The following is a 27108-nucleotide window of genomic DNA, read 5'->3' as shown; positions in this document are numbered from 1 at the left end:
ACGTGTCCTAATGGGTTTGGTAATCCCCTGACATTTTGGGTTTTTAGTGTAATTTCTATTCCTTGGACTGCACATGTACATATGTTCATGCTTTTCAGACTTTTCATCCGGCGCCATCATCAGGTCAAACTTTTAATTTGTCCACTACTTTGCTTTATGACCAAATGACTGATGGCAGTCCCATCAGTCTCAACTGTATTTTGTGAGCATGCCAGCTTGTTGATGTTAGCATTTAGCTAAAAGCACCCCTATGCCTAAGTATAGCCTTGCAGAGCCACTAGGATAGCTGTAGACTCAGTCTTGTCTCTAGAACCTCCCTCTCTAGTACACATGGTATACTTGTATTTAAGGTTAAAGCAACGACCGGCCGATGACGCATGTTGACGTCACTTCTAACCAAACCTCCCCCCCCTCTGTGTCCTTGTTATCTTTCAGCCTGTAAGATTGGTTACTACCGCGCTCTGGCCACTGATGGCTCCTGTTCCAAGTGTCCGCTCCACAGCTACTCCGTCAGGGAGGGATCCACCTCCTGCGTCTGCGACAAGGGATACTTCCGTTCTGAGACGGACCCTGCATCCATGCCCTGCACCCGTAAGTAGACCCACATGTACCACATACAGAACATTGTAATGCATAAGAAGTATTTGACCAGTAAGCCACAACGGGCTGTGATTTACGCTGATTTGTAAACAGCTTAATATATCTTGCTAAGCAAGTATTAGTAACACAACACTGTTATGGAAAAGAACACCTAACACATATACAGAGTGATTGCTTTTGCCTAAACATGGTCTCAGATTCTGTATCTCTCGCTCTCATGCAATGTCAACCTGAATTACCCCCCCACCCCCTCACACACACAGATCAGATAGTCTTTCCACACACACATAAAGCAGGCGGCTGCTGGTTTAATAGCTGTCTTTTGATTCCAGGTGGTACTTAGTGATCAGTCATGGTGACAGAGAACTAATGAGGGTATAAACCGCTGCATCCCAGATTCGGTCTTCCACAGAGAGACTGCAAAACAGCAGAGGAGGGTGAGAACGCTAGAGAAAGACAAATAGAGATAAAATGTTAGCGGAGACGCAGGGAGGCGATGAAAAAGGTGGAAAAACAAGGGCAGATGGAAAGCTGGAGATGTATGCAGGGAATGAATAAGATGTTGCGGTAGAGAGAGAGGGGGGGGGGGTGAAGTGCCAAGGAGAAAGAAAATACAGGAAAGCATCGAGCTGATGGAAGCTGTTCAGTGTTTGTCTCCACTCTGCCTGTATGAGTCAACCACTGGTGAATCTGGATCTTCCCATCCTCCCCCCCTGACTCATCATGACTGCGATAACAAATATTGTTAACAATCCTGCTGCCTAATGATACCTCTTCCTTTTTTAGACCTCATTCCCTCTCTGAGTCATGGAACTGGGAGTTCATACCGGTCGAAAATATACGCAAACAAAATAGCCATACAAAGCCATACGCTCTCCTTTCCCAGGAAAATAACAGCATTCATACACGTGACGGACGTTTGTATGAGTGAGTATGTGTCATAAAACAATTTTAACAGTCAAAACATCTGCTAAGTTGCTTAGCTCATAGTTGGCTCGCCATTTGGCCCAAATGATCTGTCAAGTTCCTGTGGATTCATCACTCAGCAAAACAGTTTATTGAATCAGACCAGCAGCCGGACCCCTCCTGCAAAACGGCCTCTAATTATTCCCCCGCCGTACGGTATCTATGCAGGATCATAAACAAGACTGTATTGTGGAACCTTTTCACGATCAACAATATGAGTAAATGTTATACTTGATCACGACGATCTCCAACATCCTTGATTGTTCCTCTTTTCCAGGCGCCACTAAACACTGAAAGAGTTTACTTGGACCAGCAAGTAGAAAAGCTGGCAGTAGAAAGTAGCAAAATGGGTATTTGTTTATGTGAAAATGTCCAATGATTAGTTGATTAATTGGCAACTATTTTGATAGCTGATGAATCATTTAAGGCAAGAACACCAAATATTTAATGGTTCTGGCTTTTCAACTGCTTTTTCTTGTCTTTTATAAGAAAAGTTTTGAATATTTTGGGGTTTTAGACTGTAAGTAATCACCAGTTTTCTGATGTTTTATAGACCAAACGTTTAATCGATTAATTGAGAAAATAAGTCATTAAAATGATTGTTAGTTGCGGCCCTATAATAACGCCTTGCTCTAAAGCAATGTGAGAGTTCATGGTCTCCTCATTATTAACCACTTTTTAAATCAGTTCAAATGAAAAGCTGTTTCGTGCATCTGTGCTGCAAATTATATTTTCAAAACTTAAAGCTTGTTGATTCTTTTATGATATAATTTATTTATTAGCCAGGATTTTTATTTTACAGCAGCAGATCAAAAGGACATGAAACATAGACCCCAAACTGAACAGGAACATTAATAAACATTGATATGGATATTGTCGCAGGCCTTACCCCCTTAGTGTTTGTCACATCACACATATTGAGTTACTACCCCTTTTTTAATGAATGAGCTTGGAGCTCATCCCTGTTGTCCTGTTAGTCAGTGTGGTATTTGAGTGCGGCTGCTGCAAGCAACAGCTGTCAAAGCTCATTACTTGGCTTATTTTATCAGACCCTGCTATGCCATCTCTACTACGCTCCTAACTCGGAACTGAACATCAGCAGGACTCTCTCGCCGACCTTTGCCCCGCCTCGTCAGCCGGTCAACATTTGATCTTTGAACTCTCACCCTGTCTGTCGTCTGCTGTTTTCCTTCCACGTGCAGTTTTTTCTTTTACTCCTCACCCACATGTCAGAGTTCTGTAATTACAGCTGTCACTCACACGTCCCTCCTCGTCCACGTTTTGTTTTCACTCGAAACCCACTCAGAGTCATGAACAGAGCAGATGAAGGTAAAAAAAAAAAATCCTCTTAAAGTCATTTCCCAGTTTGCCTTGCTGAAGGTCAGCCTGGGAGAGCGCCAGCATCTCTGGTAATTGGGGTGTGCGAGTGTGTGTGTGTGTGTCAGTGTATGGGTAATTGAAAACGCTTTTCCCCTCTCATAGCTCCGAGTCTAGCGATGCAAGATGATGATTAAAACTGGATGTGGATGTAATTCCGTCACTGTGTGGCTGTTTGTGTGCAGGCCTGCTGTTCTGTCTGTCAGCGCCTTGCTTGCATCTTTCCTCTGTTGCAGCAATAGTTGTTCTGATGGGCGATTAATGTGTTCTACATTTGATCAAAACATTCCAGATTAGAAACGAGAGACAATCTGATCGTTTTGCCTCCCACACTTTGGATCAACCTGCCTGAGAAACCTGGCAGGATAAATGAGCCGCATTACTTTCTGGAGATTTGTGGTTTATTTTGATGTTTCTTGTCTCGCCGTCTATTTGATCTTATTTCTGTTGAAGATTTTTTTATCATTCACTTTCATTTTTGTTTCGCCTCCTTAAATTGAAAGGCAACTGTACTGAAATGCTCTTTTAGCGTTTAGTCCACAGAGTTTATAGGCCGATATTTAAATAACATACAACATTAAATGATATTTCTGACCAAGTCACCAGGTAGAAAAACCCTTAAATCCCTTAAACACAATTTGCAACTCAGTCAGTTCATAAGCATATGGTATACAAAACTAAAACATGTTCGGGGAAAAATAGGCAACACACATGAATAAATGTGAGTATAAAGACACACTCATACAGCACAGGGCGGTAATGAGGACCAGGGACAGACACCCGTGGGAGCTGGTTGCTCCACTGTGCTCAGGTTATAAGGAGGGGGTGTTCCCCATTTTGGGGTTTCTGTTGGCCCTTGATGTGTATCTCAGATTTTCCCCAGTTTTCTTAGTGGCGGTTTGGTACAGGAAGAGGGAGGGATGGAGTGAGGAATGAACGCAGATCGGGGGGGGGGAGTTAGGGGTAGGGACTCGAGGGGGGCATTGAATGAATCCCAGCCGGATGGTAATAGCGGGGTCGATGTTCTGGCCAATTTAGCCTGCTCTCTACCTCGGCCCTGCGCAACACTTGGCTAACAATTACTGATAGAAAGAGACAGAGGGAGAGAGGGATGAAAGAAGGAGTACAGGGCAGAGGAGGAGGAGGAGGCGGGAGCAGGCAGAGGGGGAAGGAGGGGGAAGGAGGAGAACGGGAGTGGAGTTAAAATGAGAAAGACAGATTAAAGCAAGGGGGAGATGGAAGCAAAGGAGCCACAGCAAAGAAAGAAACAAGGGTCTGAACAAATTGCGAGGTCATAAATGAACGGAAAAGGAGAGGAGGGAAAAGGAAATCGCCAACTTTCTTCAGGAGAAACTTTCTAAGTCTCCCTCTGGATTCCACCCGTAAGGAGTCTGAATTTCAAGGCCATGTTGAGCTAACGTTGTACGAAGGTTGCGTTCCCGTATACACCCCCCCCCCCTCCTCCTCCTCCTCCCGCCGCTCTCCCAGGATTAATTACCGGGTGTCAGTCACAGCCGACGGCTCTCCCACGCTCCCTTGCTCCCACCGGTGCATTCTGGGAGAGCGACAGGTACAGCCAAAGGTAGTTTGTATGTATGTGCATGAGTGTGGAATGCAGGAGGGAACATATGGTGGAATGTATTTAAGACTTTACAGTCATAAAGTTATATAGCGCTGCTGCAACTCTTGCCATAGCAACAAACAAACAAAATAATCCTCCTGAGGTGATTACACACACACACACACACACACACGCAGACTCAGGCATCGTAGTATGTTTTTAAGGACTGTCCTTATAGAGCACACACGTCCTCAGACATTGATATTACCTTTGTCCTGCTGTTAAGTTTATGACGCCGCATGTCCAGATAACAGCCGAGTAATAGCTTTATAGTGTACCTCAGACAGCACATTAGGGAGTATTGAAAGGGAGACGAGGTTAGTTGAACGTAGCACGCAGACAAAGGCGCGATTATGATGACGGTCGGGTGCAGGCACCTTAATTTAGAAACCCCATCTATAACTTGTTCCCATTGTCTGAGAAGCGAACAGAGAGAATGAGGTGAAAGAGTGAGGGAGGAAGAGTGCATGAGGGGGGGGTGGGGGGGTGGGGCAGTGCTTTATCACAATTTTTAATGAGAATTTATTAATAGATTTTCATCGAAGGCTGCGGTTCGTGCGGGGAAGTTCAGTGATGCTCATATTAACTCCGTGTACTCTGCATCCTTTCATCTCACTGCTTGTGTCGTGTGCTGTTGACCCTGTTGGTCATTTTCCGTCAGACAGACACCCCTCCTCACCCGGCACCGTCCATTTCTGTCATCCCCCTCCCTCCCTCCCTCCCTCCCTCCATCCGTCCACCCAGACCTGCTCCTTCCATACTAATCAGTGGCTTTCTGCTTCCTGGATGAACAGACGGTGTTTGTCTTCTCCTTCTGTCCTTCTCCATCTCCTCCCTCACAGCTTTAGCTTCCCCTTCGCATTTGCTCATTCAATCTGCCAGACTAACGCTGGCATGCGCGAGTCCGGTCCGCACACATTACAGTATGAGCGTCTTGTGAAGACGCATGCACCGCTGGTAAAAACTTCCACGTCTCCATTAATGCGGCGACACTCTGTGCACAAAAGCGCACTTATTCCTCCTCGGGTGACCGTGTGCACACACTCCTACACACCGTCCCCTCTGCTGCTCCCTGTGTCTCTGTGAAATCACTCATTGCCACTCCGCTCCTCCAAAAATAACACTGATAATTAATTTCCGTTGTGAAATGATTCGTCTGTGGATGGACTAGCTTTCATATTTCACCCTGCATCGATCCCCCCAGCCCGCTCGCGTGCACTTCATTAGTCAGAGAGCGAGCGAGCGAGCGAGACAGGGAAAACAGACAAGGAGAGAGAGAGAGAGAGAGAGGGAGAGTTAAGTCAATTACCGTCGCTTATGTTTGAAAGCAACGCAAAAAAACACATTAATTAGAATAGAGCTGACATGTAAATTGGGATTGATGAGCAGGGGGGTTTGTGTCACATACCCTCCTCATATAAAACTACAGCAGGCAGTCAGGCCTCACATCAAAGCAGGAACTTAATAACAGGGTCCAAAGCAAACTTTGTCTAAAGTTATTGAGTGGGTGCCATAAAGCCCCGCAGTTAACAGCGGAGTCGGGCGCTCTGCCACCTCCAGCTGATTCGACATGTGAATGGGAAAGAAATCTGCTGGCCTATTGGATTTCAGTTAACGTGCTGAATTAACTGAGGCGAAATTGGATCCTCCCTCGCTGTAATGGACAGGACATTAAAAGGGAATTCAAGAATCCGCAGCTCTCAATAAAGGGACAACCATTTACGTCTTTGTTATGTGAACGTATGGAAAGAATCAATTACCTGACACATTGGAGACTTTCTTTCCACTATTCATCAATAGCTTATTGCTAATATTCATCACTAGTTTGTTGTATTCTACTTTTTTGGTTGGATAACAGAAATAATGTCTCTCTTTCTGCTCCATTTGTCAACAGTAGCGGTGACAGATATTAATGTAACTCTGTACCTGCTTAGCATTTGGCTTCTAACCACTGCTGGTAATAAAATCAACTCCTTCCTCCTCCGTCCTCCTCCGTAGGTCCTCCGTCAGCGCCTGTCCACCTCATCTCCAATGTGAACGAGACCTCTGTGAATCTGGAGTGGAGCCCGCCCCGGAGCCCGGGAGGACGGCAGGATTTGACATACAATGTGGTGTGTAAGCGCTGCGGGCCCGACGGCCGGCGCTGTCAGCCCTGCGGTAACGGCATCCACTTCAGCCCCCAGCAGCTGAGCCTGAAGGGAACCAGGGTGTCCATCAACGAGCTGCAGGCCCACACCAACTACACCTTCGAGGTGTGGGCGGTGAACGGGGTCTCGCCTCAGAGCCCCGGGCCGGAGCAGGCCGTGTCCGTGACCGTCACCACCAACCAGGCCGGTAAGACTGCCAGTGATGGTCTGAGTGAGTGGGTGCTAGACAGGGAAAGGGGGGTGTGTTTAGCTCCAGCAGTTAAAGGAAGTGACGACCTCCCAGTAGCCATCAGGACCAAATACTGATTTGGACATATTTTGCCTGAACTGCAGCTTTAGTTACTTAATGTTTGGCGAGAATCAAAGAGCTTCTCAGTGTTACATCATAGAGGGTTAAATGCTTCCTTTAAGTGACCCGTGTTGCATTGATTAGTTCAAGAACAAATAAGTGTTATGTCAATCTGACTGGAAGTGGGCAACACTGATTGGCCCGATATATTGACATAGCAATATGTTTTTTAACTATTAAACATGTCGTGGTGGATCCCAATGAGACAAATGACATGTTTTTACGCAAGATTTATGTATTTGGCTTTAATGCCGGGCCAATAACTACAATAACTGTTACAGAGAAAACGATAAGGAAACAGGAGTAACTCAACATAACCCCCTTTTTAAAATGGTCACAGAAAATAGCCGTTTCTGATTGGCTAGCAGGACACATTAACATCTTTTCAGTCAACAGTTACACATTAGTGCACACGGTATATTAAACTATAAGTAACCATGGTAACTAAAGCTATGGTTACTAATCAACAAAACCCTAGTTGACAAATCTCACCTCAAAGTCCATTCAGCTATTGATTGTATCAAATGATCTTCCTCATCAATTAGTTTACCAAATTTAGGACAGATTCTTGTCTGTGTACGATGGCAGAGAAGCTTTGTAGTTGTGTGTGTGGGGGCTTATATTTGATGCAGAGCACAAGTTTGTTACACTGAGTGCTTGAAGTACTTTTTTGGGGGGGGGCAATCTTCGTGTCAAAACATGTTTATTAAAGCTGCAAATAATTTGGGTGAAGGCTGGATGATTGCTGAGGAGGATGATGGATTCTCTGCAGTGGGAAATGATTTTCTGCAATATTTCACTTGAGTTTTGCATAATTAGGCATGAGAAGCCTAGGCTGAAGATAGGGGCAACGTGCTATATTTAGCTCTCAAGCTAATGAATTAGATGAGCTGTATTGATCTGTGGAGGCATCATTACAAATGCTGTGTATGTGTGTGTGTGTGTGTGTGTGTGTGTTTATTCTAGTAGAATACACCCATGAATACAGCCTCTCCTCCAGAGCTGGAGAAGAGCCCTCTTGCTCGTGGGTGCGTTCAAAGCCTCCTGTTGTTTTGTCATTTAGCCATTTTGTAACCGGTTGTTGTGCAAATGGATTTTACGACCCTGGCCTTTTCTCTTCATCCCTCCCTGCTCTCCTCCACTTATAGCCGATCATTACCTCGGCCTTCTTTACTGCTCTGCTCTTGGGTGGCAAGCTAAGTGCCTTTTTGTGTTCTTCTTTTTTTTTTTTATCACTAATTTCCATCCCTGGGAAAAGAGAATGTCTTGAATAGGGCGAGGACTGGCAATATAAGGGCACAGTGACTTGATTTATCAGCTGGGGTCGGGAAGCTAGAGATGAATGGACGTGCTGCCTGTGGGAGAGCGGCGAGGCCTGCCAGACAGGCATGTGTGGGAGCTGTAATGGAGCGCACCCTGGAGTCCGGGCCGAGGGCTCGTAACAGCATGTCAGTACGGTCACAAGGATGCACAGTTGTCCAAAAACTCCAAAGTGCACACTCTCGCGCGTGGATTCATACGAAGACGTAGTGACACACACACACAGTGACGTCCCCCTGAGGTCGCTGGAGGCTAATCTGCTGACTTCAAGTTGTAAGATATAGATGATGTTGCCTTTGGCTCGTCACTGGTGCATGTTTCACAACTGTTCCTCAGGATTAGTTATATGAAGCCTGCAGCTGGAAGCTCTATTAAGGTGCGTGTGTGTGTTTGCACATGTGCAGAACTGACTGCATGCTTGGCTAAAAGTGAGAAAATGTGTTACACAGAATGTTTGTACGCTCATGGGTGGAGATGATCTACATTTGCCTCTCAAACAATGTCCTCTATGTGTCTCCGGCCGTGCATGTCTCTTCTAATTTGTGTGCATGTGTGTGCGTGTGTGTGTGTTATAAAGAGAATAGCTCCAGACTGATTGGATTTCTTCCTGCTAATGCTCGGTAGGGGCTTTGGAAGCTCTGGTTTCAGCCGCTGGTAATCCAGGCAGTCATCTGTGGCTGTCCCTCTCTCTGTATCGCCTCCCCTCATCCAGACACCGCGGATTACACATTTATTATGATAGATTTATTAGGATTTATAAGTGCTGTGGAAAAGACACCCCCGCCACCGCCTTTCCATAAAAGTTCAAATTTCGGCTAGAGAGGAAGAAGTGAGGGTGGCAGGTTGGAAGGGAGGAGCGCTTATGCATTTTTTGCGTGAGAGGAAAGTTGATGAAGGTGCAGCGGAGAAATATGCTGGGAGACAAAAATTAGGACATGAATGTTGTTGATTGTACGTGCATGCATTTGTGTGTGTGTGTGTGTGTGTGTGTACGAAGAGGTCAGATTGCACGTCTCGCCACGAACAATTCCACTGTCGTAAATCCGCCGGGGTGTAACCCTTTCACCCGGACTGCATGGGGAAAGGGAGGGGAGAGAGGGGGGATGTCCAAGCTTTGAACTGACCCCTGGCTGTAAATGGATGTTTTTCCCCCTTTATGGGATCAAGCACTTTGTGTGTGTGTGTGTGTGTGTGTGTGTGTGTGTGTGTGAGAAAGAGGGAAAGAGAGAGTCAGAGAGAGAGAGGCGTTTATGTCTTGATACAAAATACTTGGCAGGCTGAGGTGACTAAAAGTGAATTAGTGCATGAGAGAGTGTGTGTGTGGGCACGTCTGTCAGCGCACATGTGTGTGAGTTTCCATTGCTCTGGCAAACCGGACAGATGTACATGTGGAAATGTGTTCGGGGAGCTGGAAGCAGGCAGCGGCGGGGGGAGGGGGCGGGGGGGTATCTTGTATGCAGGAGCCATTTTCTCGACACCCTGAAAAACGGCTCCCTCCTCTGCTATTTTTCCTTGGCGGCAGCAAAATCGAGTGACTCCAATCTGGCAACCAGGCTCCAATCTGGCAACCACATGTGCGCCCGGGCCCCCGTCTCTTTTAATGTCAAACTGTAATCGACTACATTCGCTCCGACCACAGATGCTCCTCGCAAACGCAAATGCTTTGTGATGAACACGCTCACAAAGACAAACTTGCTCACTTCACAAAGTGTGTTGCATGCTGGGACCAAACCCCACAAACGTCTGCAAAAAAAAGCTAACGCACAACCGCCACTATTGTCCTGGGAGGGTGATTTTTCAAACCAAATCAAGCCCAGAAGTCTATTTGCCTCTGCCAGGTTTTTACTCATTATAATGTATGCATAGGTGCTATGATTGAGTTTTTTGCTGTCTGTGTGAGATAATGGGACAGGGTGTATGTTTTTCTATGTGAATTTCTATCTCTCTATTTGCGTAATGAGGTCCTTTTTGTTGCTGGGTATATGTGTGTGTGTGTGTGTGTGTGTTGCAGGCTGTGAAAGAGTTTTTTCTTTTTTGGAGCGCACAATTCTAAAATGAGATCTGAATATTCATTGCATCTAACACTTATTATTCCACCAGCGTTTTTAGCCCACGCGTTCAGGAGGCAGTAAGAAATTACAGATCTGCCCCACATATTTAAATTCATCCACAGAGGTGCCAGCTTGTCTAGGATGGTCTGCCCAAGTCGCAGCCTCGGGTTAAACTTCTCTCTATTCAGGCTAGACGTGTCAGGTTTAGTCTTGCATCAGCTCTGAACACTTTGAGCACACATGGTTTGACAATATTTTAGATTTGTCTGAGTATCAGTTTGACTTTTGGGTATTCCTCTGACTAATTTATCTTTAACAAGTCATAAAACTTGGCCTTGGTGGATCATCTATTTCGTGTCTGGGCTGTTTTTAACCTTGCCGTCTCGCGTATGGAACCTCAGAAGGGACCACTCAGAAAATCACTCATCTTTATCCTCACATTAGTCGAGGGAAAAATAAAAACGCAACAAGAGGAGGCCAACACGATTAAATTGCCATATCTGTCATCTTTGGAGGAAAGATGGATGTGTGGGTTACCTTGGGGGAATGAAGGCCTGTGACCCCTCAGGGGTTTTCTTTCTGAGCTGGAGCGTCCTCGGTCAGCCCCAGGAGGGCCTTCAAATTGGCTTTCGCTGCCGGGTAAGATTGATCGGAGGGATACAAATGGCCGCCATCTAATTGTTTAACGGAGACGCAACACATTAGGCCAACAGGATTACACAACCTTGGGTTAATCTATTTACCAAGAGATGTCTGCAATCCCATCCCTCTCCATCTCCATCTCAGCCCCCACCAGTCACAAACCCCGCGCCCCCTCCCCCTACCCCGCTGAAACTCAATCCGTGGCTGGTGCTTGAATTCCAGGCCCGTTTGAACTCAATCCCCAGCTAAAAGCAGGGTTTTGTTAGCATTAGCTTGAAGGCTAGGCTCCCTGGAGTCCCTGGTCAAAGTGATGAGAATGTATATAATGTCATAGATAATCCAATCATAATCGGCGGACCGCGGACCCCTCATTAATCATCCCACTGTAATTTTTTAAAAGGCAGATGGTCTGGAACGAGTAAGGTTACAGTATCACTGAGGACCAGAGGTCAAAGAGTCAGACGCCACAATGAAACGCTACCTGGGCATCAGTGGAAATGTTTTTTTGTGTGGTGCTTTGTTCTAGTCTGAATGTTTGAGGGGGTTTAAGCTGCTATGGGAACTTTGCCAAAGCTGGAACCCCCAAAGTGCTGCAGATGTGTGTGTGTGTGTGTGTCCTAGGTCTTTTTGTGCCTGAGTTGTGTGTTCATCCATGTAACCTCTTATTTTCTGGTCTATAACTCCACCTGTCCCACCATATATCTTCTCGTCTGCTCAAGACTCAATCTGTACGGGAGTGTTTCTCTGTTTACAACACTATCTCTCCTACGTCTATGGATTTCTCTTTGTGGCGTCAAGAGTGTGTATGACCCAATTTTAGTGTTGTCACACTCCCTGAAGATAGAGGTTTGATTTGTGCAGCGGCGACACACTGGAGGGAGGGGACGAGTGTAAGCCATTATCTGTGCTTTAACCTTCACATGTTAAAGGCGTCTGAACGCAGATAGCACGGCTGCTTGAAATATGGCCTCATTATCAGCTGCAGCAGAAAGGGCTTGAGATAAGATCGCTCACTGGAGCTTTAATGAAAACCAATTGATTTGCTCTCTTGAAGACAAAAAAAAAAAAAAAAAGCAAAGGCGTTGAGCTCATTTCCAGCTTTCCAGGGCGGACTTTGTGGCAGCGAAGGTTTCCCAGGGTGACCTGGGTATCTGCAGAAAATTACATTAGACATTATTTTGCCAGCTCGTAGGAATAGTGGCCGAGACACTAGCGTCAGCCGAGGGGAAATTGGATCACTTTTATTGATGCCAACCATTAGTTGAGAAATAGAGTATTGCCATACACTCTAGCTTTGGCAATTCAGCTGTGTTGCTGATGTTGAATGGAAGCCAAGTTTAAAGACAAATGGAAGTGATTTCCTTGTGGCCTGGTTAATGTTTGACTTTCTCAGCAGGCGCAAAGAGAGGGGGCTTTAGGAGAGCAACACAACAGAGGAGAAAGTGGGCTAAAACTGTTCTTTCTTTGATCATCTCACTAGCTCCCTCGCCCGTGACTTCCATCCAGGCGAAGGATATCACAAGACACACCATCTCGCTAGCCTGGCAGCCACCGGATAGAGCCAACGGGGTCATCCTGGAGTATGAGGTCAAGTACTATGAGAAGGTGAGGGGTCCCGCGGGAGATGTAGTTTCTGCTGAAGACAAGTTCTGCAAAATAGCAACACGTTTCAACAGACTGCAAGAAAACCATGTGTGACTGTTTTCTCTTTGTTTCTTTTTCTGTCATCAGGACCAAAACGAAAGAAGCTACAGGATCATAAAAACCTCGTCAAGGAACACTGACATCAAGGGTCTCACCCCCCTCACTTCCTACGTCTTCCACGTGCGCGCTCGCACAGCGGCCGGCTACGGGGAATTCAGCGGGCCGTTTGAGTTCATGACCAACTCCGGTGAGTTCAGCCACTCCACTTCTGCTGCCTCGATGACATCAGTGCGTCAGTGCAGAGCTGGAGAGGCTCGATGCACAATCCTGCACTGATAGCATCTTTTACGAGTTTGTCTCTCTCATTGTAGAGTCGTTAATCAAAATAGCTGTCGTCTATAAAAGATATATGATACTGTGCTCCAGCACCTGACTGGCAACTTGAGTATTCCATTATTCAAGTTGCAATGAGTCTCAGTGGATGTGCCAGCGAGGGTTCAACCTAAATGGGTTTTTGAAGAATGACACAACTTGGAAGCTGCTGATAGCTACTTTTTGCTTCTCGTAAGTAGCCTTAAATGTTATCATTTTAAAGCTAAAAATTAAATATTCTGTGTGTCCACCAGACTCTAAAACTCTAACATAAGTCCAACATGATAGTAACAGCCCCCTACGTGGGCGGACAAAGTTTTAAATTAGCCTCTGAAACCCCACTGACAGACTGACTCGTGCACTGCAGCCGAATATTCTTAAAACCCACAGAACTTTATTTTAAATTCTAGTGCAGTTTACAGATATTTCAATTTGATGCAGCGTTGCAGCCGCAAAAAAACACATTATTTCTGATAAAAAAACACAAAATACTGTCAGCCAGCAGGGAATAACATGATGTTAACAACCTTAAAGCAACTCAAGGGGGGATAGAAGGAGACACTGGAGGCCAGTTTAATAATTACATGTCAGAATCAGATCAGATCAGATACCTATGCTTAACTCTTAACCTTTTCTTAACATATCGAATTTCCTCCAGTAAATATCATATACTTACGCCGTATGATATCAACTGTCTATGGGAGATGATGACATGGAGGGCTGCAGAGATGCACTGTAAACGCAGGTGTCCCCCTTTGTAATGCAGATAGAGACAGCAGCGCATGATAATGACACGGTCAAGCACACATCCTAATGAGCCTCCATTGTCTCCACGGTATAGGAAGAGAGACACGGGGAGGAAGTGGGAGGGGGGGGGGGCAGTGACTCTGACAAACACAGAATGCACACTGGCTCTTTCATGTGCGGCGACTCGATCGAGCGCGACGATATTGACTTTGCTCTTTGTCTCTCTGTCCAACCTTCCTCCCTCTCATTTTCCTTCCCCCCCATCTGTCCTCCCTTTTTCCTCAGTCCCAGCTCCCATTATAGGTGACGGGGCCAACTCCACAGTGTTACTGGTGTCGGTGGTGGGCAGCGTGGTCCTCCTCATCATCCTCATCAGCGCTTTCGTCATCAGCCGAAGGTGAGCTTCATCCCTCTTCTGTCCCTTCTGCTTTCTGTCTCTCCCTCTTTCCTCCCAGACGAGGGATGTCTTGCTTAGCGCCGGGAAAAGTAGCTGTCAGGAGATGGATGTCACCCGAAAACACACACACACACACACACACACACACACACTGAGCCAGACAGCTAGTGCAAACTCGCTCACGTCGGATGAGTGATGACTCGCCACACCGGAGACGTGATTGACAGCTCCGACAGCTGAAGAGATGCAATCAGCGACCCCTCGCTCCCTGTCCTCTGCATCCATCCCCGCTCCTCCCGTCCCTCCACCCCTCTATCTCTCTGCTAGCGGCTGTAAGCCCGGGCCGCTAGCTATTTCTACCCGCTGCGCCTTGCTGACCGCCGTGAAGAGGATGAGAAAAAAAAAAAAAAAGAGGGAAAGAGGGAGGGGGATAGGCGGGTGGACAATGAGATAAGCGGGCAATGAAAAGTAGGAGATAGAATACAGAGAGAGAGAGCGAGACAGAGAGGCATCAGGTGGATTTGCAGTGACCCAATCTCAGGGTGTTAACCAGCGAGCAGGACAAAGCACCGTCACACAGATGGGATTACATGCAGATGGGGCTGCCTCACCTCAGGGTGTTAACCACACTCCCCTTACGTGTGTGTGTGTGTGTGTGTGTGTGTGTGTGTGTGTGCACATCCTTACGTGAAAAATAGTATTGTTTTCCTGTGTGTGGTGGCTGGTGGGGGGGGGTGTTAATGGTTTGTGTGTTGATTCCTGCATGTGTGTGTACCTTTTATGGGCATTCGTTGATCCCTTTATGTGTGTGTGTGTGTGTGTGTGCGCCTCTTTATATGGAAACCAAATCATTGTTTGCATGTGTGTACTGGTGTTGAGACTGATGGGGAGTGAAGGGAGCTCTTGTGTGTGTGTGTGTGTGTGTGTGTCCTCTCTTTTCCATGTGATTGCCTCTCTCCCCGGCCAAGCAGGTGGTTGCCGCTGCCTTTTTTATATGCATGTGACGGCCACTGTCATTGTGCTGCTGCGGCCATCCTGTGATTGTGGGGAGGGACTGTAATCACGTAGCCGTTTACCATCATTACACAACCGTAGAGGAGGACAATGTCTCGCACATCTGGTCATTTCCACCACTGACCCAACACATCAATATAAGCACAGGTGTCAGGCTGCCTGAGGGATTCAGAGGGATTTAAGTGCATCTTCTCTGGGATTGATTTGCTGCTGTATGCTCAGTGCCCTTCAGAAACCTTCAGTGCTGAAGGGTGCGTTTGTAGTAAGTAGTAAAACCACAATGTAAAAATACACGTAAAAGTAATTTGGTTCAATGAAAGTACAGAATTATTATTAGCAAAATATACTTGAAAGCAAAAGTTCTCTATGCTATTTTATATTATATCTTTGGATTGTTAATACTGATGCGTTAACATGCAAATGTTGGAGCTGGTTAACAAGGAGCTAATTTAAATAATACATATATAATAGTTCAACATGTTGGGAAAAACACAAATACGCTTTTTACATTTCAGTTTTTGTGCAGCTGAGATACAACATGTTAATTAGTGATCTTTAGAGGTGCTGGTAGGAGGATTTTTAAAATCCTTTGACAGAGCTAGTCTAGCTGTTTCCAGTCCTTATGCTATGCTAAGCTAAGCTAACCCTCCCCTGGCTGTAGCTTGATGTTTAATGGACAGACCTGAGAGTATTTCCCAAAATGTTGAACCATTCTTTTAAAGCTTTTTACCCCCCCAACTAAGAAAGAAGAAGTGCCACAGACGGTAACTGATCATCACATTAGGTCAGCATTCGAAAGCAGCTTCTGTCCTTCTAATGAGCTCCCTTTAATAAATAATTAATATCAAACAAGAATATCAATGTCTCATCAGTAATCAGTGATTGTGTCGCCACTTCACATAAGTTAATTGATGTATAAGTGAGTTTGGAGTCTTGGTTTTAATTAGCTTTTCCTGAGTTGACACTTTCATCATTGCGTCCGTGAGATGCAGATGCTTCGCGCTGACCTTTGAAACTTGAAATTCAACGCGTGCTGCTGTCCCTGTGACTGACCGTCCTGCTGTTTTTGCCCCCAGAAGGAGTAAGTACAGCAAGGCCAAGCAGGACTCGGACGAAGAGAAGCACTTACATCAAGGTAACTCATAGTTAACGCGCCACCTACACACTCACACTATAATTGTAAAACGTTTAGCTGACAGGTGTGCTCATGTGCATGCACTCTAAACTGCAAATGAAGCCTGTGAAATTGGGTGGAAAAAAAAAAACTATTTTGAAGTTAATGTACACGCATCCTAACATGCTCCAAACACCTCATTATCAAGTCATCAGCATTGTTATTTGCGTCCCACAAACATTTCAAGTTAATGAGCTCCGTCTTCGTTGGAGTCAGCCATAGTGACATGAAAAGCAATGGGGTTAGAGTGTAAAGCGAGGCATGGGAGGAAGAAAGGAGGAGGAGGAGGAGAGGTTCCACAGAGGAAGGCGGTGTCGCCTGCAGCATGATGGAAATAAAGAACAGATGGAGTGTAGCTGCTGGAATGAATTAACCTTCACTTTTCGCTCCCTTCTTTCTTCCTTTTGCTTCCTTCCTTCCTTCCTTCCTTCCTTCCTTCCTTCCTTTCTTTCCAAACTTCTGTCCTCAGGAGTGAGGATATACGTTGACCCCTTTACCTACGAGGACCCAAACCAAGCCGTCCGCGAGTTTGCCAAAGAGATCGACGCTTCCTGCATCAAGATTGAGAAAGTTATTGGCATTGGTGAGGAGCTGTGTTTTGATTTGACTCAGTTCTTTCAGCCATTTTTTCTTTTTTTATCATCAATTATTATGAATACAGTGTTATGGGGAGCCTTTGCAGTAACAAACATACTTTGGATAAAAGCATCCACCTAATGGGATAATAGTATATTTGGTATTCATTTCATGCAATTACTCTACTGCCAGCATATCTTTCTCAGTGACTCATGTTTGTGTCTGTGTAAGCAGTCCTTCAGAATAAAAGACATTGTTTTTTCAGACAATAACGTTTGACTGCCTCTAGAGCGGTCAACGAGTGGGGAAAAAAACCCCAGTGGAGGCTAAATATGTTGTCCGTGCTATTCCTGTGGCCAGAGAAAAGTCATCCAATGACAAAATAATAAAGAGAAAGAATCAATATCCATTTCCCCTCTCTCTCTGCTCCAGTGGCTGAGGGGAGGAGGGGAGCGAGGGATTAGAGACCCTGATCAATGTTTAAAGTGGACCCCTTCTAACCTGCACACACACACAAACACACACCATCACCTACTCCCCTCTTGATGTGATTTATAGTCGTGCACTGTTGTATCAGAGTGCTTGTGTATCACCGTTCCACATTTTGAGACCCGGCTCGTGTGTTTTCAGGGGAGTTCGGCGAGGTCTGCAGCGGCCGCCTGAAGATGCCGGGCAAGAGAGAGATCTGCGTGGCCATCAAGACGCTGAAGGCCGGCTACACGGACAAGCAGAGGAGGGACTTCCTGTCCGAGGCCAGCATCATGGGCCAGTTCGACCACCCGAACATCATCCACCTGGAGGGCGTGGTCACCAAATGTACGTCGTGTTTACTTTTTACGTACAGAAAGGTGTAGGATGAGAATCTTTCCATTTGGTGCATGATTCTGTTAAACTATTTAAAATTGCAAATGAAATTGCAATGATACCCAACTCACACACACACACAAACCCATTTACACACACATTGACTATTACATTATAGTAACACAGAAAGGACATTCATTTCTGCTGTCCCCTTTCTCCCTTAAAAATACTTAACAATAAATCATTACAAACTACGTCTGCGGTTTTGGGTGACTTTGGGGAAGGTGGAGTGCAGGGACAAACCACTTTACTAGCCAAAGGTGTGTGTTTGTGTGTGTTTTAAACACCCACAGTGTCTAAACATCTACGACCACTCATGTCGCATGTGTTCTACCTGTATTCGCACATATACGTGTTTGTGCATATGTGCGTTGCACAGACGTCCCATCCGGGGTATCCCCAGGTGGGCTTTGTCCAGATGGAAGGGGTCCAGCATTGGAGGGGAGGGGGAGGTGGAGTTAGAGGTAGCTGGGCAATTGGGAGGGGGTCTAATGGGTCTAGGAACAGGCCCTGTAGCGTGGCACCAGGCTCATTAATCATGGTGTCAGCTGTAAATGTGTTTGGGGTTAGGGAGTGATACCCTATCCCTCCTCTATCTGCTGCTGCATGGCCACAAAATACCGGCCAAATCTCCCTCCCTCTGCCCTTGGCACTCTCCCCGCCTCTCTGTTTCTCCCTACCTTTTACACCTTCCCCCGATGCTATTTGTTAGACTAGAGGTGTGTGTGTGTGTGTGTGTGTGTGTGTGTGTGCTTGTGCGAATGTCTTGTCAGCACATGTAGGCGTTTGTGCACCTTTGATTGCGCGCATGTGTGCGCGACCGTTACCATAGCTGATGGCCGGCCTCGGCTCGGGTTAGATGGATGAAGTGCCTTAATGTGTCGTGACACAACCGTCTGGCCCTATCTGTGCGAGATAACACTGTCTCTCTCACTCCTGTACACACTGTACACACACACACACACTCACAGTTAGCCCGGCCGGAGCTGAAAGTGAACAGCAGCACTGGCAGAATTGCTTATCACCTATCACACCTCTCACCGCGGGGAATGACCTCTCAGACCTCGCAGAGACGGAGTGAGAAAGACAGAGAAAAGGCGGACAGATGGACACGAGGAAGGAAAGGAAATCGGAGACGAGTGGCAGACAGGGAAGGTGCAAATAGAGACGCGGGGAGAAAGAGACAGGAAGGCGGTTAGGAGCTGATGGATTAGAGGAAAGACAGAGAACAACAGCGGGAACTGCAGAGAGAGAGAGAGAGAAAGCAGAGGGGTGGAGGAACTACTGAACCGGAGGCTGAAAAAGAAAGAGACGGAGGGAGACGGAGGGAGAGAGATGGAGGAGAAGCCGATGAGCTACGCAGCAGTGACAGGAGCCGACATGAAAGGATGGCGAGCCAAAGCGAGAAGATCATCCGATAACTCCGACTCCACCTCCTTCCACTTTTACTTTTGAGAGCTTGACACAAGGTTTTGGGCAAATTAGTCCTTCACACTTGAGTGTGTCAGTGGAATCTATTAAAAATCCATTATTTGAATTGCACCCCCCTCTCCATTACAATCAAGTTAAAAGGAATTCTCAATCTGGCCTCAGTTTGCTGGCATGTCCAACAGAGCCAATTAAGCCTTATTAATTATGGAGGAACTCCAAATAGGCACTAAAATACATAAATGTGCAAAAATCTCTCACTGAGGACTGCTGGCTGTAGTCCACCATCTTGAAGCCTGTATATACTTAATGTTTTTATCACACTAGCGTGTAATTAAAATCTAGCCTCCATTAGAGCTCGAAATCAGACGTGATATGTTTAACAGCTGATTTACATAAAGTAAGAGCGTGCTAATTAAAAAAAAAAAAGATCTGCTTTTAAAAGCCAGATCTTTGTTCGCTGCAAACACAGAGCGTTTGCCCAACGTTCCCCCAATGTTCCCCCAATGTTGTCCCGCTGTTGCGTTTCTCCACTGCCCCTATTTTGTTGGCAGGTGATAATCGGCCCACTGGCGGGGCCCTTGCCCAGAGTTCATTGCCAAAGGCGGCAGGGCGTATTCAGTAAACAAGGAATTAGCATGCAAATGGGAAGGGAGGAAGAGGGCGGGGCTGGGAAGGCGAGAGTTTAAGGTCGCAGGTCAGACGCTCCTCAGACTTGATTGGGGAGCTGTCAATCACCGGCGGCCCCGGGGCAGAGGCGCGCAACAAAGGGAACAAAGATGGCTGACAAAGAGGGCCCCCGCTCTCCCCCAACTTTAACTCCACTTCCTCTTTTTGGGGCATCGCTAGAGCGCCCCGTAATTAATGGAGTGCCAATCACGCGGCGGGTAAGGCGGTGACTGACGGCCTCTTGGCACGGCGAGAGGCCTGCTGCGGAGCGGAGGAACTTCACCTTCGAGACCTCAGCTGCCAACCGCTCGGCCGGCTCTCCGCTGCTTTAGGCATTCTGCTGGAGTGCACGAGAGTTTTCATGCAACCTCCCCTCGAGGCGTGAGGTTTAAGTCAGCACTTCTCTTCAACGCAATAAGCTTTTAAGTCCACCTTAACTGTGCCACTTGAAATGGAACGCAAAGAACGGCGCAGGTCTAAGAGGAATTTGTGGCAGCACTTTTCAGCATGTGTTGTTGCCATGGCTGGTTAGGCACCAGCTTGCTGCCATTTTGGGACAAAAACAAGCCACCCTCCCTTCTTTTCCTTTTTCCCTCTCCCTCTTTCTCTCTCCTCCTCCGCTCATGCCCGCTATCCCCCCTCATCCTGAGGGGACAAAGACAGACAGAGACCCACCAGGGAACGTCCACCCTCCCCACCGCCTGCCCCAGCTCAGATAAAGACACAGACGCTCCCCCAACAGAGACGGCGAGAGGAAGACAGAGGGATGGGGTGAAAAAGGCCAGAGAGGAGTGGCAGGGATCGGTCGGGGAAAAAGAGAGCGAGAGAGGGAGGAAAGAAAGAAAGAGAGCAGCAGAGAGGAGCTAGCAGGAGAGTGACAGATGCGTCGAGAGTTGCCAGAGGAGAAAGAGGGCAAAGGGACAGTGAGTGACACAAATAGCGAGTCCGAGGGATTCTGGGTGGGTGACTGCGATGAGACTTTGGATAATGCTTCCAACGTCAGTTCATATTTGCATAAACACAAGATGGTGTGTGTGTGTGTGAAGTGGTGTTTTGTTTCAGTGGAGATGCCGTTGCATGTGCAGGGAAACAAGGGGGACGTCAGGGCAACCGTAACACTGAGCTAATTAAATCACTACGGGACAGAGATGGATGGCCCAACACACACACACACATACACACATTCCCCTCGAGAACCCCCCCGCTGTGTCGGGCTGTGATGTGCATCGTTTACCTCTATAATCGTCTGCCTTTCTCTCTCTCTCTCTCTCTCTAGGTAAGCCAGTGATGATTATCACAGAGTACATGGAAAACGGATCGCTGGATGCATTCCTGAGGGTCAGTCATGCGTTTCTGTCTGCACACATGTGTGCATGTGTGTGAGTGTGCAACACGACTGCAGCGTGCTGATCCCATCTTATCTCTGTAATGTCACCCCCCCCCACCCCCGAAAATTACAAGCGTTCTCTCATAAACAGCCGCCCTAATCTTTATCCTCCCCTTGATCGACTTACTGTTTTCCCGACAAGGTTTCACCTCTGTGTTTCCAGGGTTCACTGCACTTTTAGAGGGTTTTAGATGATCCAGTGAATACACGTATCAGAGGTAGCAAAGAACACGCAGTACTTTAAAAGTTGTGTTGGCAGAAATGATGTTGCATTAATAACAACTTGTTGCACAGTGGCAGCTGTGAGCAGATATAAGGACGTTTGTATATCAATGTTATGTTATTCGGATTTATATGTATTTATATATATGTGTGTATTCATACAGCTATGTTAACTGTTTATACAAGAGGAGTTATAATTATTGGCAATAATAAACATGTGTGAAACAAAACAATTGAAGTATATACGTTGTCCCTGTACTTTCTCACAGCTACATTATCATGTGTGATAGTGAGGTGAAATATTTGCAGTTAAATGTTAAACACATTCCAAAGAATTGCCAGTAAGATGATGTGATTTTCCCCCTTTTTTTCTGCAGAAGAACGACGGTCGCTTCACGGTGATCCAGCTGGTCGGCATCCTGCGCGGGATTGCATCTGGCATGAAGTACCTGTCAGACATGAGCTACGTCCACCGCGACCTGGCGGCTCGCAACATCCTGGTCAACAGCAACCTGGTGTGCAAGGTGTCCGACTTCGGCATGTCCCGGGTGCTGGAGGACGACCCCGAGGCCGCGTACACCACCAGGGTGAGTCAGTGGTCTGTCTGCGTGTCACCTTCCCTGTCGGCTTTGTCAGCTTTCGTTTATCAGCCCATCTTTCAATTACAGGGAGGGAAGATCCCCATCCGCTGGACGGCCCCGGAGGCCATCGCTTACAGGAAGTTCACCTCGGCCAGCGACGTGTGGAGCTACGGCATCGTCATGTGGGAGGTGATGTCATACGGCGAGCGACCATACTGGGACATGAGTAACCAAGACGTAAGTGTTTATTTATAAGCAGACAATCATAAATAATACACAGCTTGAATTAAGGTGGAATATTAGAGCCCAAACAATGATTCCCAGCTGCATGTGTCCTGCCAAACATTTTTAAAAGATACTTCATCATCTTAACTTGGTTATATAATCAAATTACCTGCAGGGGTGATAAAACACATTGAATTCACATTTCTAGTGCCACTAATGATGATAAAGAATTTAATTTATGCGTAACCAAATGTCTTGCGTAGGCGCCTAAAGTAAGGTGATTAAAAATGAAGCTATGGGTATAAAATTAAAGCGGGAAAATGACATAGCTGTCATCAAACTGCCTACAGTTTTTATATCTGACAAACAAACTCAGACACAAAGTGACTCACAGCAGCTTTGATCTATTCTCCAGGTGATCAAGGCCATTGATGAGGGCTATCGGCTGCCCCCGCCCATGGACTGCCCCGTGGCGCTCCACCAGCTCATGCTGGACTGCTGGCAGAGAGAGAGGGCCGACCGGCCAAAGTTTGGACAGATCGTCAACATGCTGGACAAGCTGATCCGCAACCCCAACACTCTGAAGAGGACTGGGGGAGAGACCACCGTCAGGTAGGGGCAGGAGGGCAGAATACACACAGACACAGAAATGATGTTATATATTTTCTCACTTACCTCTTACCGTCTAGCCATGCAGAAAGTTTTCCATTTGTCCCGTCCCAGTGCCGAGTTCTAGCCCCCCTCCCTAGTTACTCTGGATGATCCACAGAACACAGTTTTCATTACTTTTTTGACTGAAGAAATAGTCCCTGGAAAAACTCTTTCAGACTTCCACATCACAGTGGAAACCTGCAAATATATGCAGCCTACTTACACAATATCCTGCCTCTCACACACACACACACACACACACACACACACACACACACACACTCTCTCGCTGGTGTTTACATTCACCATTAAACATTATCTACCAGCAACGTGTGGCTCGTTTCAGCACAAACACCCTCCATAATGGATTTCTCTGCAAACTAGCTTTAATGGCGCTGTACATTTAGGAATGTAGCCGCTCTAACAGGGAGGGGGGGGGGGGGGGGGGGGGCGGGGGCGAATTACGATGTAACACCGAGCTCAAAACAAACATGACCCCACAGCTCCGACACCATTACTCTCGAGCGGCTAAACGTGTTAAGAATGACCTACGTGTGTTTACAGACTCGACGCAGGCCAGTGGGAGTCTGTTTGAGTTTAACGAGTGTGTGAGCGCATGCACACACACACACACACAAACACACACTTACCTAATGGGACACAGTAAGAGGAAGAGTAGAGTCCTCGTGGAGTAATTAGCAGAACTGAATCCTGTAAATGCAGCTTTTACAGTTACGTGTGTGTGAAAAAGGATCCCTGTGCGTAGTCCTTTCCACCTACGGAGTAAAGATGACTTATTAAAGAGGCTGACTTCCTGTTCTCACCGTTCAACTCGACATCCTCTTTTTAAAAAAAGAGAGAGAGATAAAGAGAGAGAGAGTGAGAGAGTCACCGGAGCGGCTCAGACTCGCCGGCCCCATGTAAATGTTTCATGGCCGACGGCGCTGCTGCAACTCTCAACAGAAAGGAAGGGAAAGTAAGCAGTGATAAAAGAGGGAGGAAATTCTGCAGATGAATATCTGAATGTGAGGAGGAACTCCACAGCGCGGTAAAATCCACCGAGGTGTGCCCGGGTTGTGTGTTCTCTGTAAAATAAGGATTAACTAACTGTGTCGGTCACACCCAGGAGGGAACCGTGTTTGAGCTAGAGAGGAATGTAGCGTGGTGCTTTTCACAGCTTGTGGGTAGCTGTCTGTGTATGTGTCATGCCCTTCTGATACTACAGCATGGCATCATAGTCAGGAATCAGGGAAACTTCAATTCCCATAATGCCGTGGTCATGAGTCAGTGGCGTTCCACACTGTGAAAGAAAGTGGATCATTACCTTCCAAGTCAAAAGCAGTTAAACAGAATGTAACTTTTATTGTCTATTTGCACAGACAGTTGCACACGTCATGGCTGCGATGTGCTGGACTGAAGTACAGGAGCGTCAAACACTCACTGAAATTAATTCTCCACTTTTTGTCTCCTCCACCCGCCAGGCCCAACACCACCCTGCTGGAGCCGGGGAGCCCCGAGGCGTCCTCGGCCGTGGGCACGGTGGAGGACTGGCTGCAGGCCATCGGCATGGAGAGATACAACGACAACTTCACGGCCGCCGGCTACACCACTCCAGAGGCTGTGGTCCACATGACACAGGAGTGAGTACAGAGAACACGAGAGAGGAAGGTGGAGGCGGTCAACACAGCAATGACACTTTTCTTATAGCGAGTGAAACCTGCGAACGTGAGACATTTTCTTCACTGTAGACTCACTTCAAACTTTCAGAAGTTTCAGTAAAAAAAAAAGAAAAAAGAAGTAGTTACTTTTGAGAAAATGACTGTATATATTTCCAGAAAATTAAAAGTTGTTTGAAGAAGAATAAAGATGAAGAATACGTCTCAAAAGAAAGTTATTCTAGCAGTGAAGGAGGAATTACAAGAACATTTTACTCACTTAATTATTTGAAAATATTAAGAAATTAGTAAGAAATTAAACCTTTAAACAAGACTTTTTTTTTTGAAGACTTTGATCATTTGTTTTGAAATAAATAGAAAAATTAGTTTATACGACTCTCTCATGTCTGTACGCTAATATGAAGCTATATTCAGCAGCCGGTTAGCTTAGCTTAGCATAAAGACTGGAAACGGGGGGAAACAGCTAGCCTGGCTCCATACAACTGTAAATAATCTGCCTAGGAACACCTCTAATTCAACAGAAATGTAAAAATGACAAGTAGTGGTTTAAGTTCAGTGTTATATATGTAGCTAGCTGCTTCTCCCTGCTTCAGATCTTTAGCCAAGCTAAGCTATGAGCCTGTTAGCTCTAGCTTCATATTTATTGTGCAGATATGAGCGTGGTATCAAGTGTCAAACTATTCCTTTATGATTAGAGCAGAATCGACCTGTGACATCTTTTGCAAAGTGTGTTAAATGTTTCTCAGTCTCTGTCAGTTGTCTGTAATATTTTATTTTTCTTTACCAATTAAGATTACAGGATTAGGATTGCTGTGTTGACAAGTGGAATTCCTTATTCAGCAGTTAAACTCAGTTTCCACTGAAAGTCTGTGAATATCATCATGTGGCTCCATCATGTGGATCAGGCCTACGTGTGTTTGTTATTGTTGTCCCCGGTCCTAAAAGGCCTCTTTTCCCCCATCCGTTTCAGGGACATGGCTCGCATAGGCATCTCCTCGGCAGCGCACCAGAACAAGATCCTGACCAGCGTCCAGGGAATGCTGTCCCAAATGCAACAGATGCAAGGCAGAATGGTTCCCGTCTGAGAGATTTAAACAAAGAGAAAGGAAAAGGAAGCAAGGCGACTTCGTTTCTTATGAAAAAAATAAATAAATAACAAAAAAGATTAAATATTAAAAAAAAAAAAAGAGACAAATAAACTATGAAGAAATAGTTTACCTCATCCATGCACTTTAAATTGGATCTAAAAGAAAAGAAGATGTTGATGAAGAAGAAAAAAAAGTGGTGAAAATGGCACTTTTTTTAAAAATCAGACCTTTACCTTGCCCTTTTTTTTGTTGTTTTGGAGAATGGGACGCTTCTGTCTGCAGCATTTATGGATAGATGGAGGGACGGCTGGAAAAGTGCTTCCGAGAGGCCAATCTGGAGTGCCTTTAATGGTCTGGAAGGAAAAGCGAGGGAGGGGGGAATCGTACCTTTCTCCCTCCTCTTGGGCAGAGTGTTGTTTCTGGAACTTTCTTTCTGGAATAATCCGCGGAGCAGATTTTTTTGATTTCCTGTGACTGTGTTTATTGTACATTGAATTGTTTCTGTGGGACTCGCAGGCTGCCCCGGCCACCATTGTTCTCTCTCAGCTGGATCTGTTTGCTATCTCAAAATGGAGGATCCTGACCGTCACATGTAAACAGTGGATCTCTGAGAGGGTGAGGGTTGGACTCCGAGGGGCAGTGCAGGGAGGGCTTATTTTGAGGAGCTTTCTGTGTGTTTTGCTCTGTTCTGGCCTTGTTTTTCTCCCAGAACGCTGTATTGTGTTGCCCTCAGGACGTTGCTGAGAATGTCTTTGATCTTCCAGAGGAGCCTTCCCGCTCCCCTGTCTTCCCAAAAATGCCCTCCGACACCTCAGATAAACACACAATTTGGATTCTTCCATTCATCTCCCCATCTGAATCAGAGCCCCAGCCCCCCCCCACCCCCCCACCCCCACTACTGCGGGACCCACCGACTCTTCCTCACCACTTTTGATGGACAGCTGCGCGGACCAGTCGAATTGGCTTAATAAATTGGACGCAAGACTGAAGGAATTTGTTGGCGGGATTTATTCGGACAAAAGGATGCAACAGAGGCGATATGGATGCAGAATGAGTCAGAATCATCAGCATCATCATCGCCAGGAAAATACAGAGGATCACTCGAACCTTCATCAAGGTGAGGATCGACACTTGACTCAGTACAAAAAAGCCCCATTAAATAAAACAGAGAAAGATGTTGGATTACACCTCCCTTTATTATTGCAGTATGCTTCTAATAACAACTATGTCTAGCTACAGAGTGCCCCCCCCCCCCCCTCATCACTGGCCCCTCAGCTCCAGAAACTGTGTTAATTAACAAGCCGGTCGCGCCACCTCAGG

The 27108-nt window shown here is 46.3% G+C and overlaps 1 protein-coding gene across 5 annotated transcripts in view; it reads left to right on the top strand.

The window, feature by feature from the left end:
* Positions 1–25785, top strand: part of epha4l (eph receptor A4, like) — a 47424-nt gene extending 21639 nt beyond the window's left edge. The window contains exons 4-17 of one of the 5 annotated variants that reach the window (XM_070905407.1): positions 436–591; positions 6563–6898; positions 12554–12678; positions 12805–12964; positions 14122–14233; positions 16324–16382; positions 16891–17004; positions 17628–17822; positions 21235–21296; positions 21945–22154; positions 22236–22385; positions 22789–22985; positions 24506–24664; positions 25671–25785. In XM_070905407.1, the coding sequence (XP_070761508.1) occupies positions 436–591; positions 6563–6898; positions 12554–12678; positions 12805–12964; positions 14122–14233; positions 16324–16382; positions 16891–17004; positions 17628–17822; positions 21235–21296; positions 21945–22154; positions 22236–22385; positions 22789–22985; positions 24506–24664; positions 25671–25785 (2150 nt within the window). Of the gene's footprint in view, positions 1–435; positions 592–6562; positions 6899–12553; positions 12679–12804; positions 12965–14121; positions 14234–16323; positions 16383–16890; positions 17005–17627; positions 17823–21234; positions 21297–21944; positions 22386–22788; positions 22986–23350; positions 23357–24505; positions 24665–25670 lie in introns of all 5 variants that reach the window. The other 4 variants (XM_070905406.1, XM_070905405.1, XM_070905404.1 and 1 more) reach the window with 4 other exon arrangements.
* Positions 25786–27108: the final 1323 nt, after the last annotated feature.

Source organism: Enoplosus armatus, chromosome 5 (genome assembly GCF_043641665.1).
Source record: "Enoplosus armatus isolate fEnoArm2 chromosome 5, fEnoArm2.hap1, whole genome shotgun sequence".
NCBI classification, from domain to species: Eukaryota; Metazoa; Chordata; class Actinopteri; order Centrarchiformes; family Enoplosidae; genus Enoplosus; species Enoplosus armatus.
Note: the sequence above shows the minus strand (reverse complement) of the source record. Positions and strands in the feature narration are given on the sequence as shown.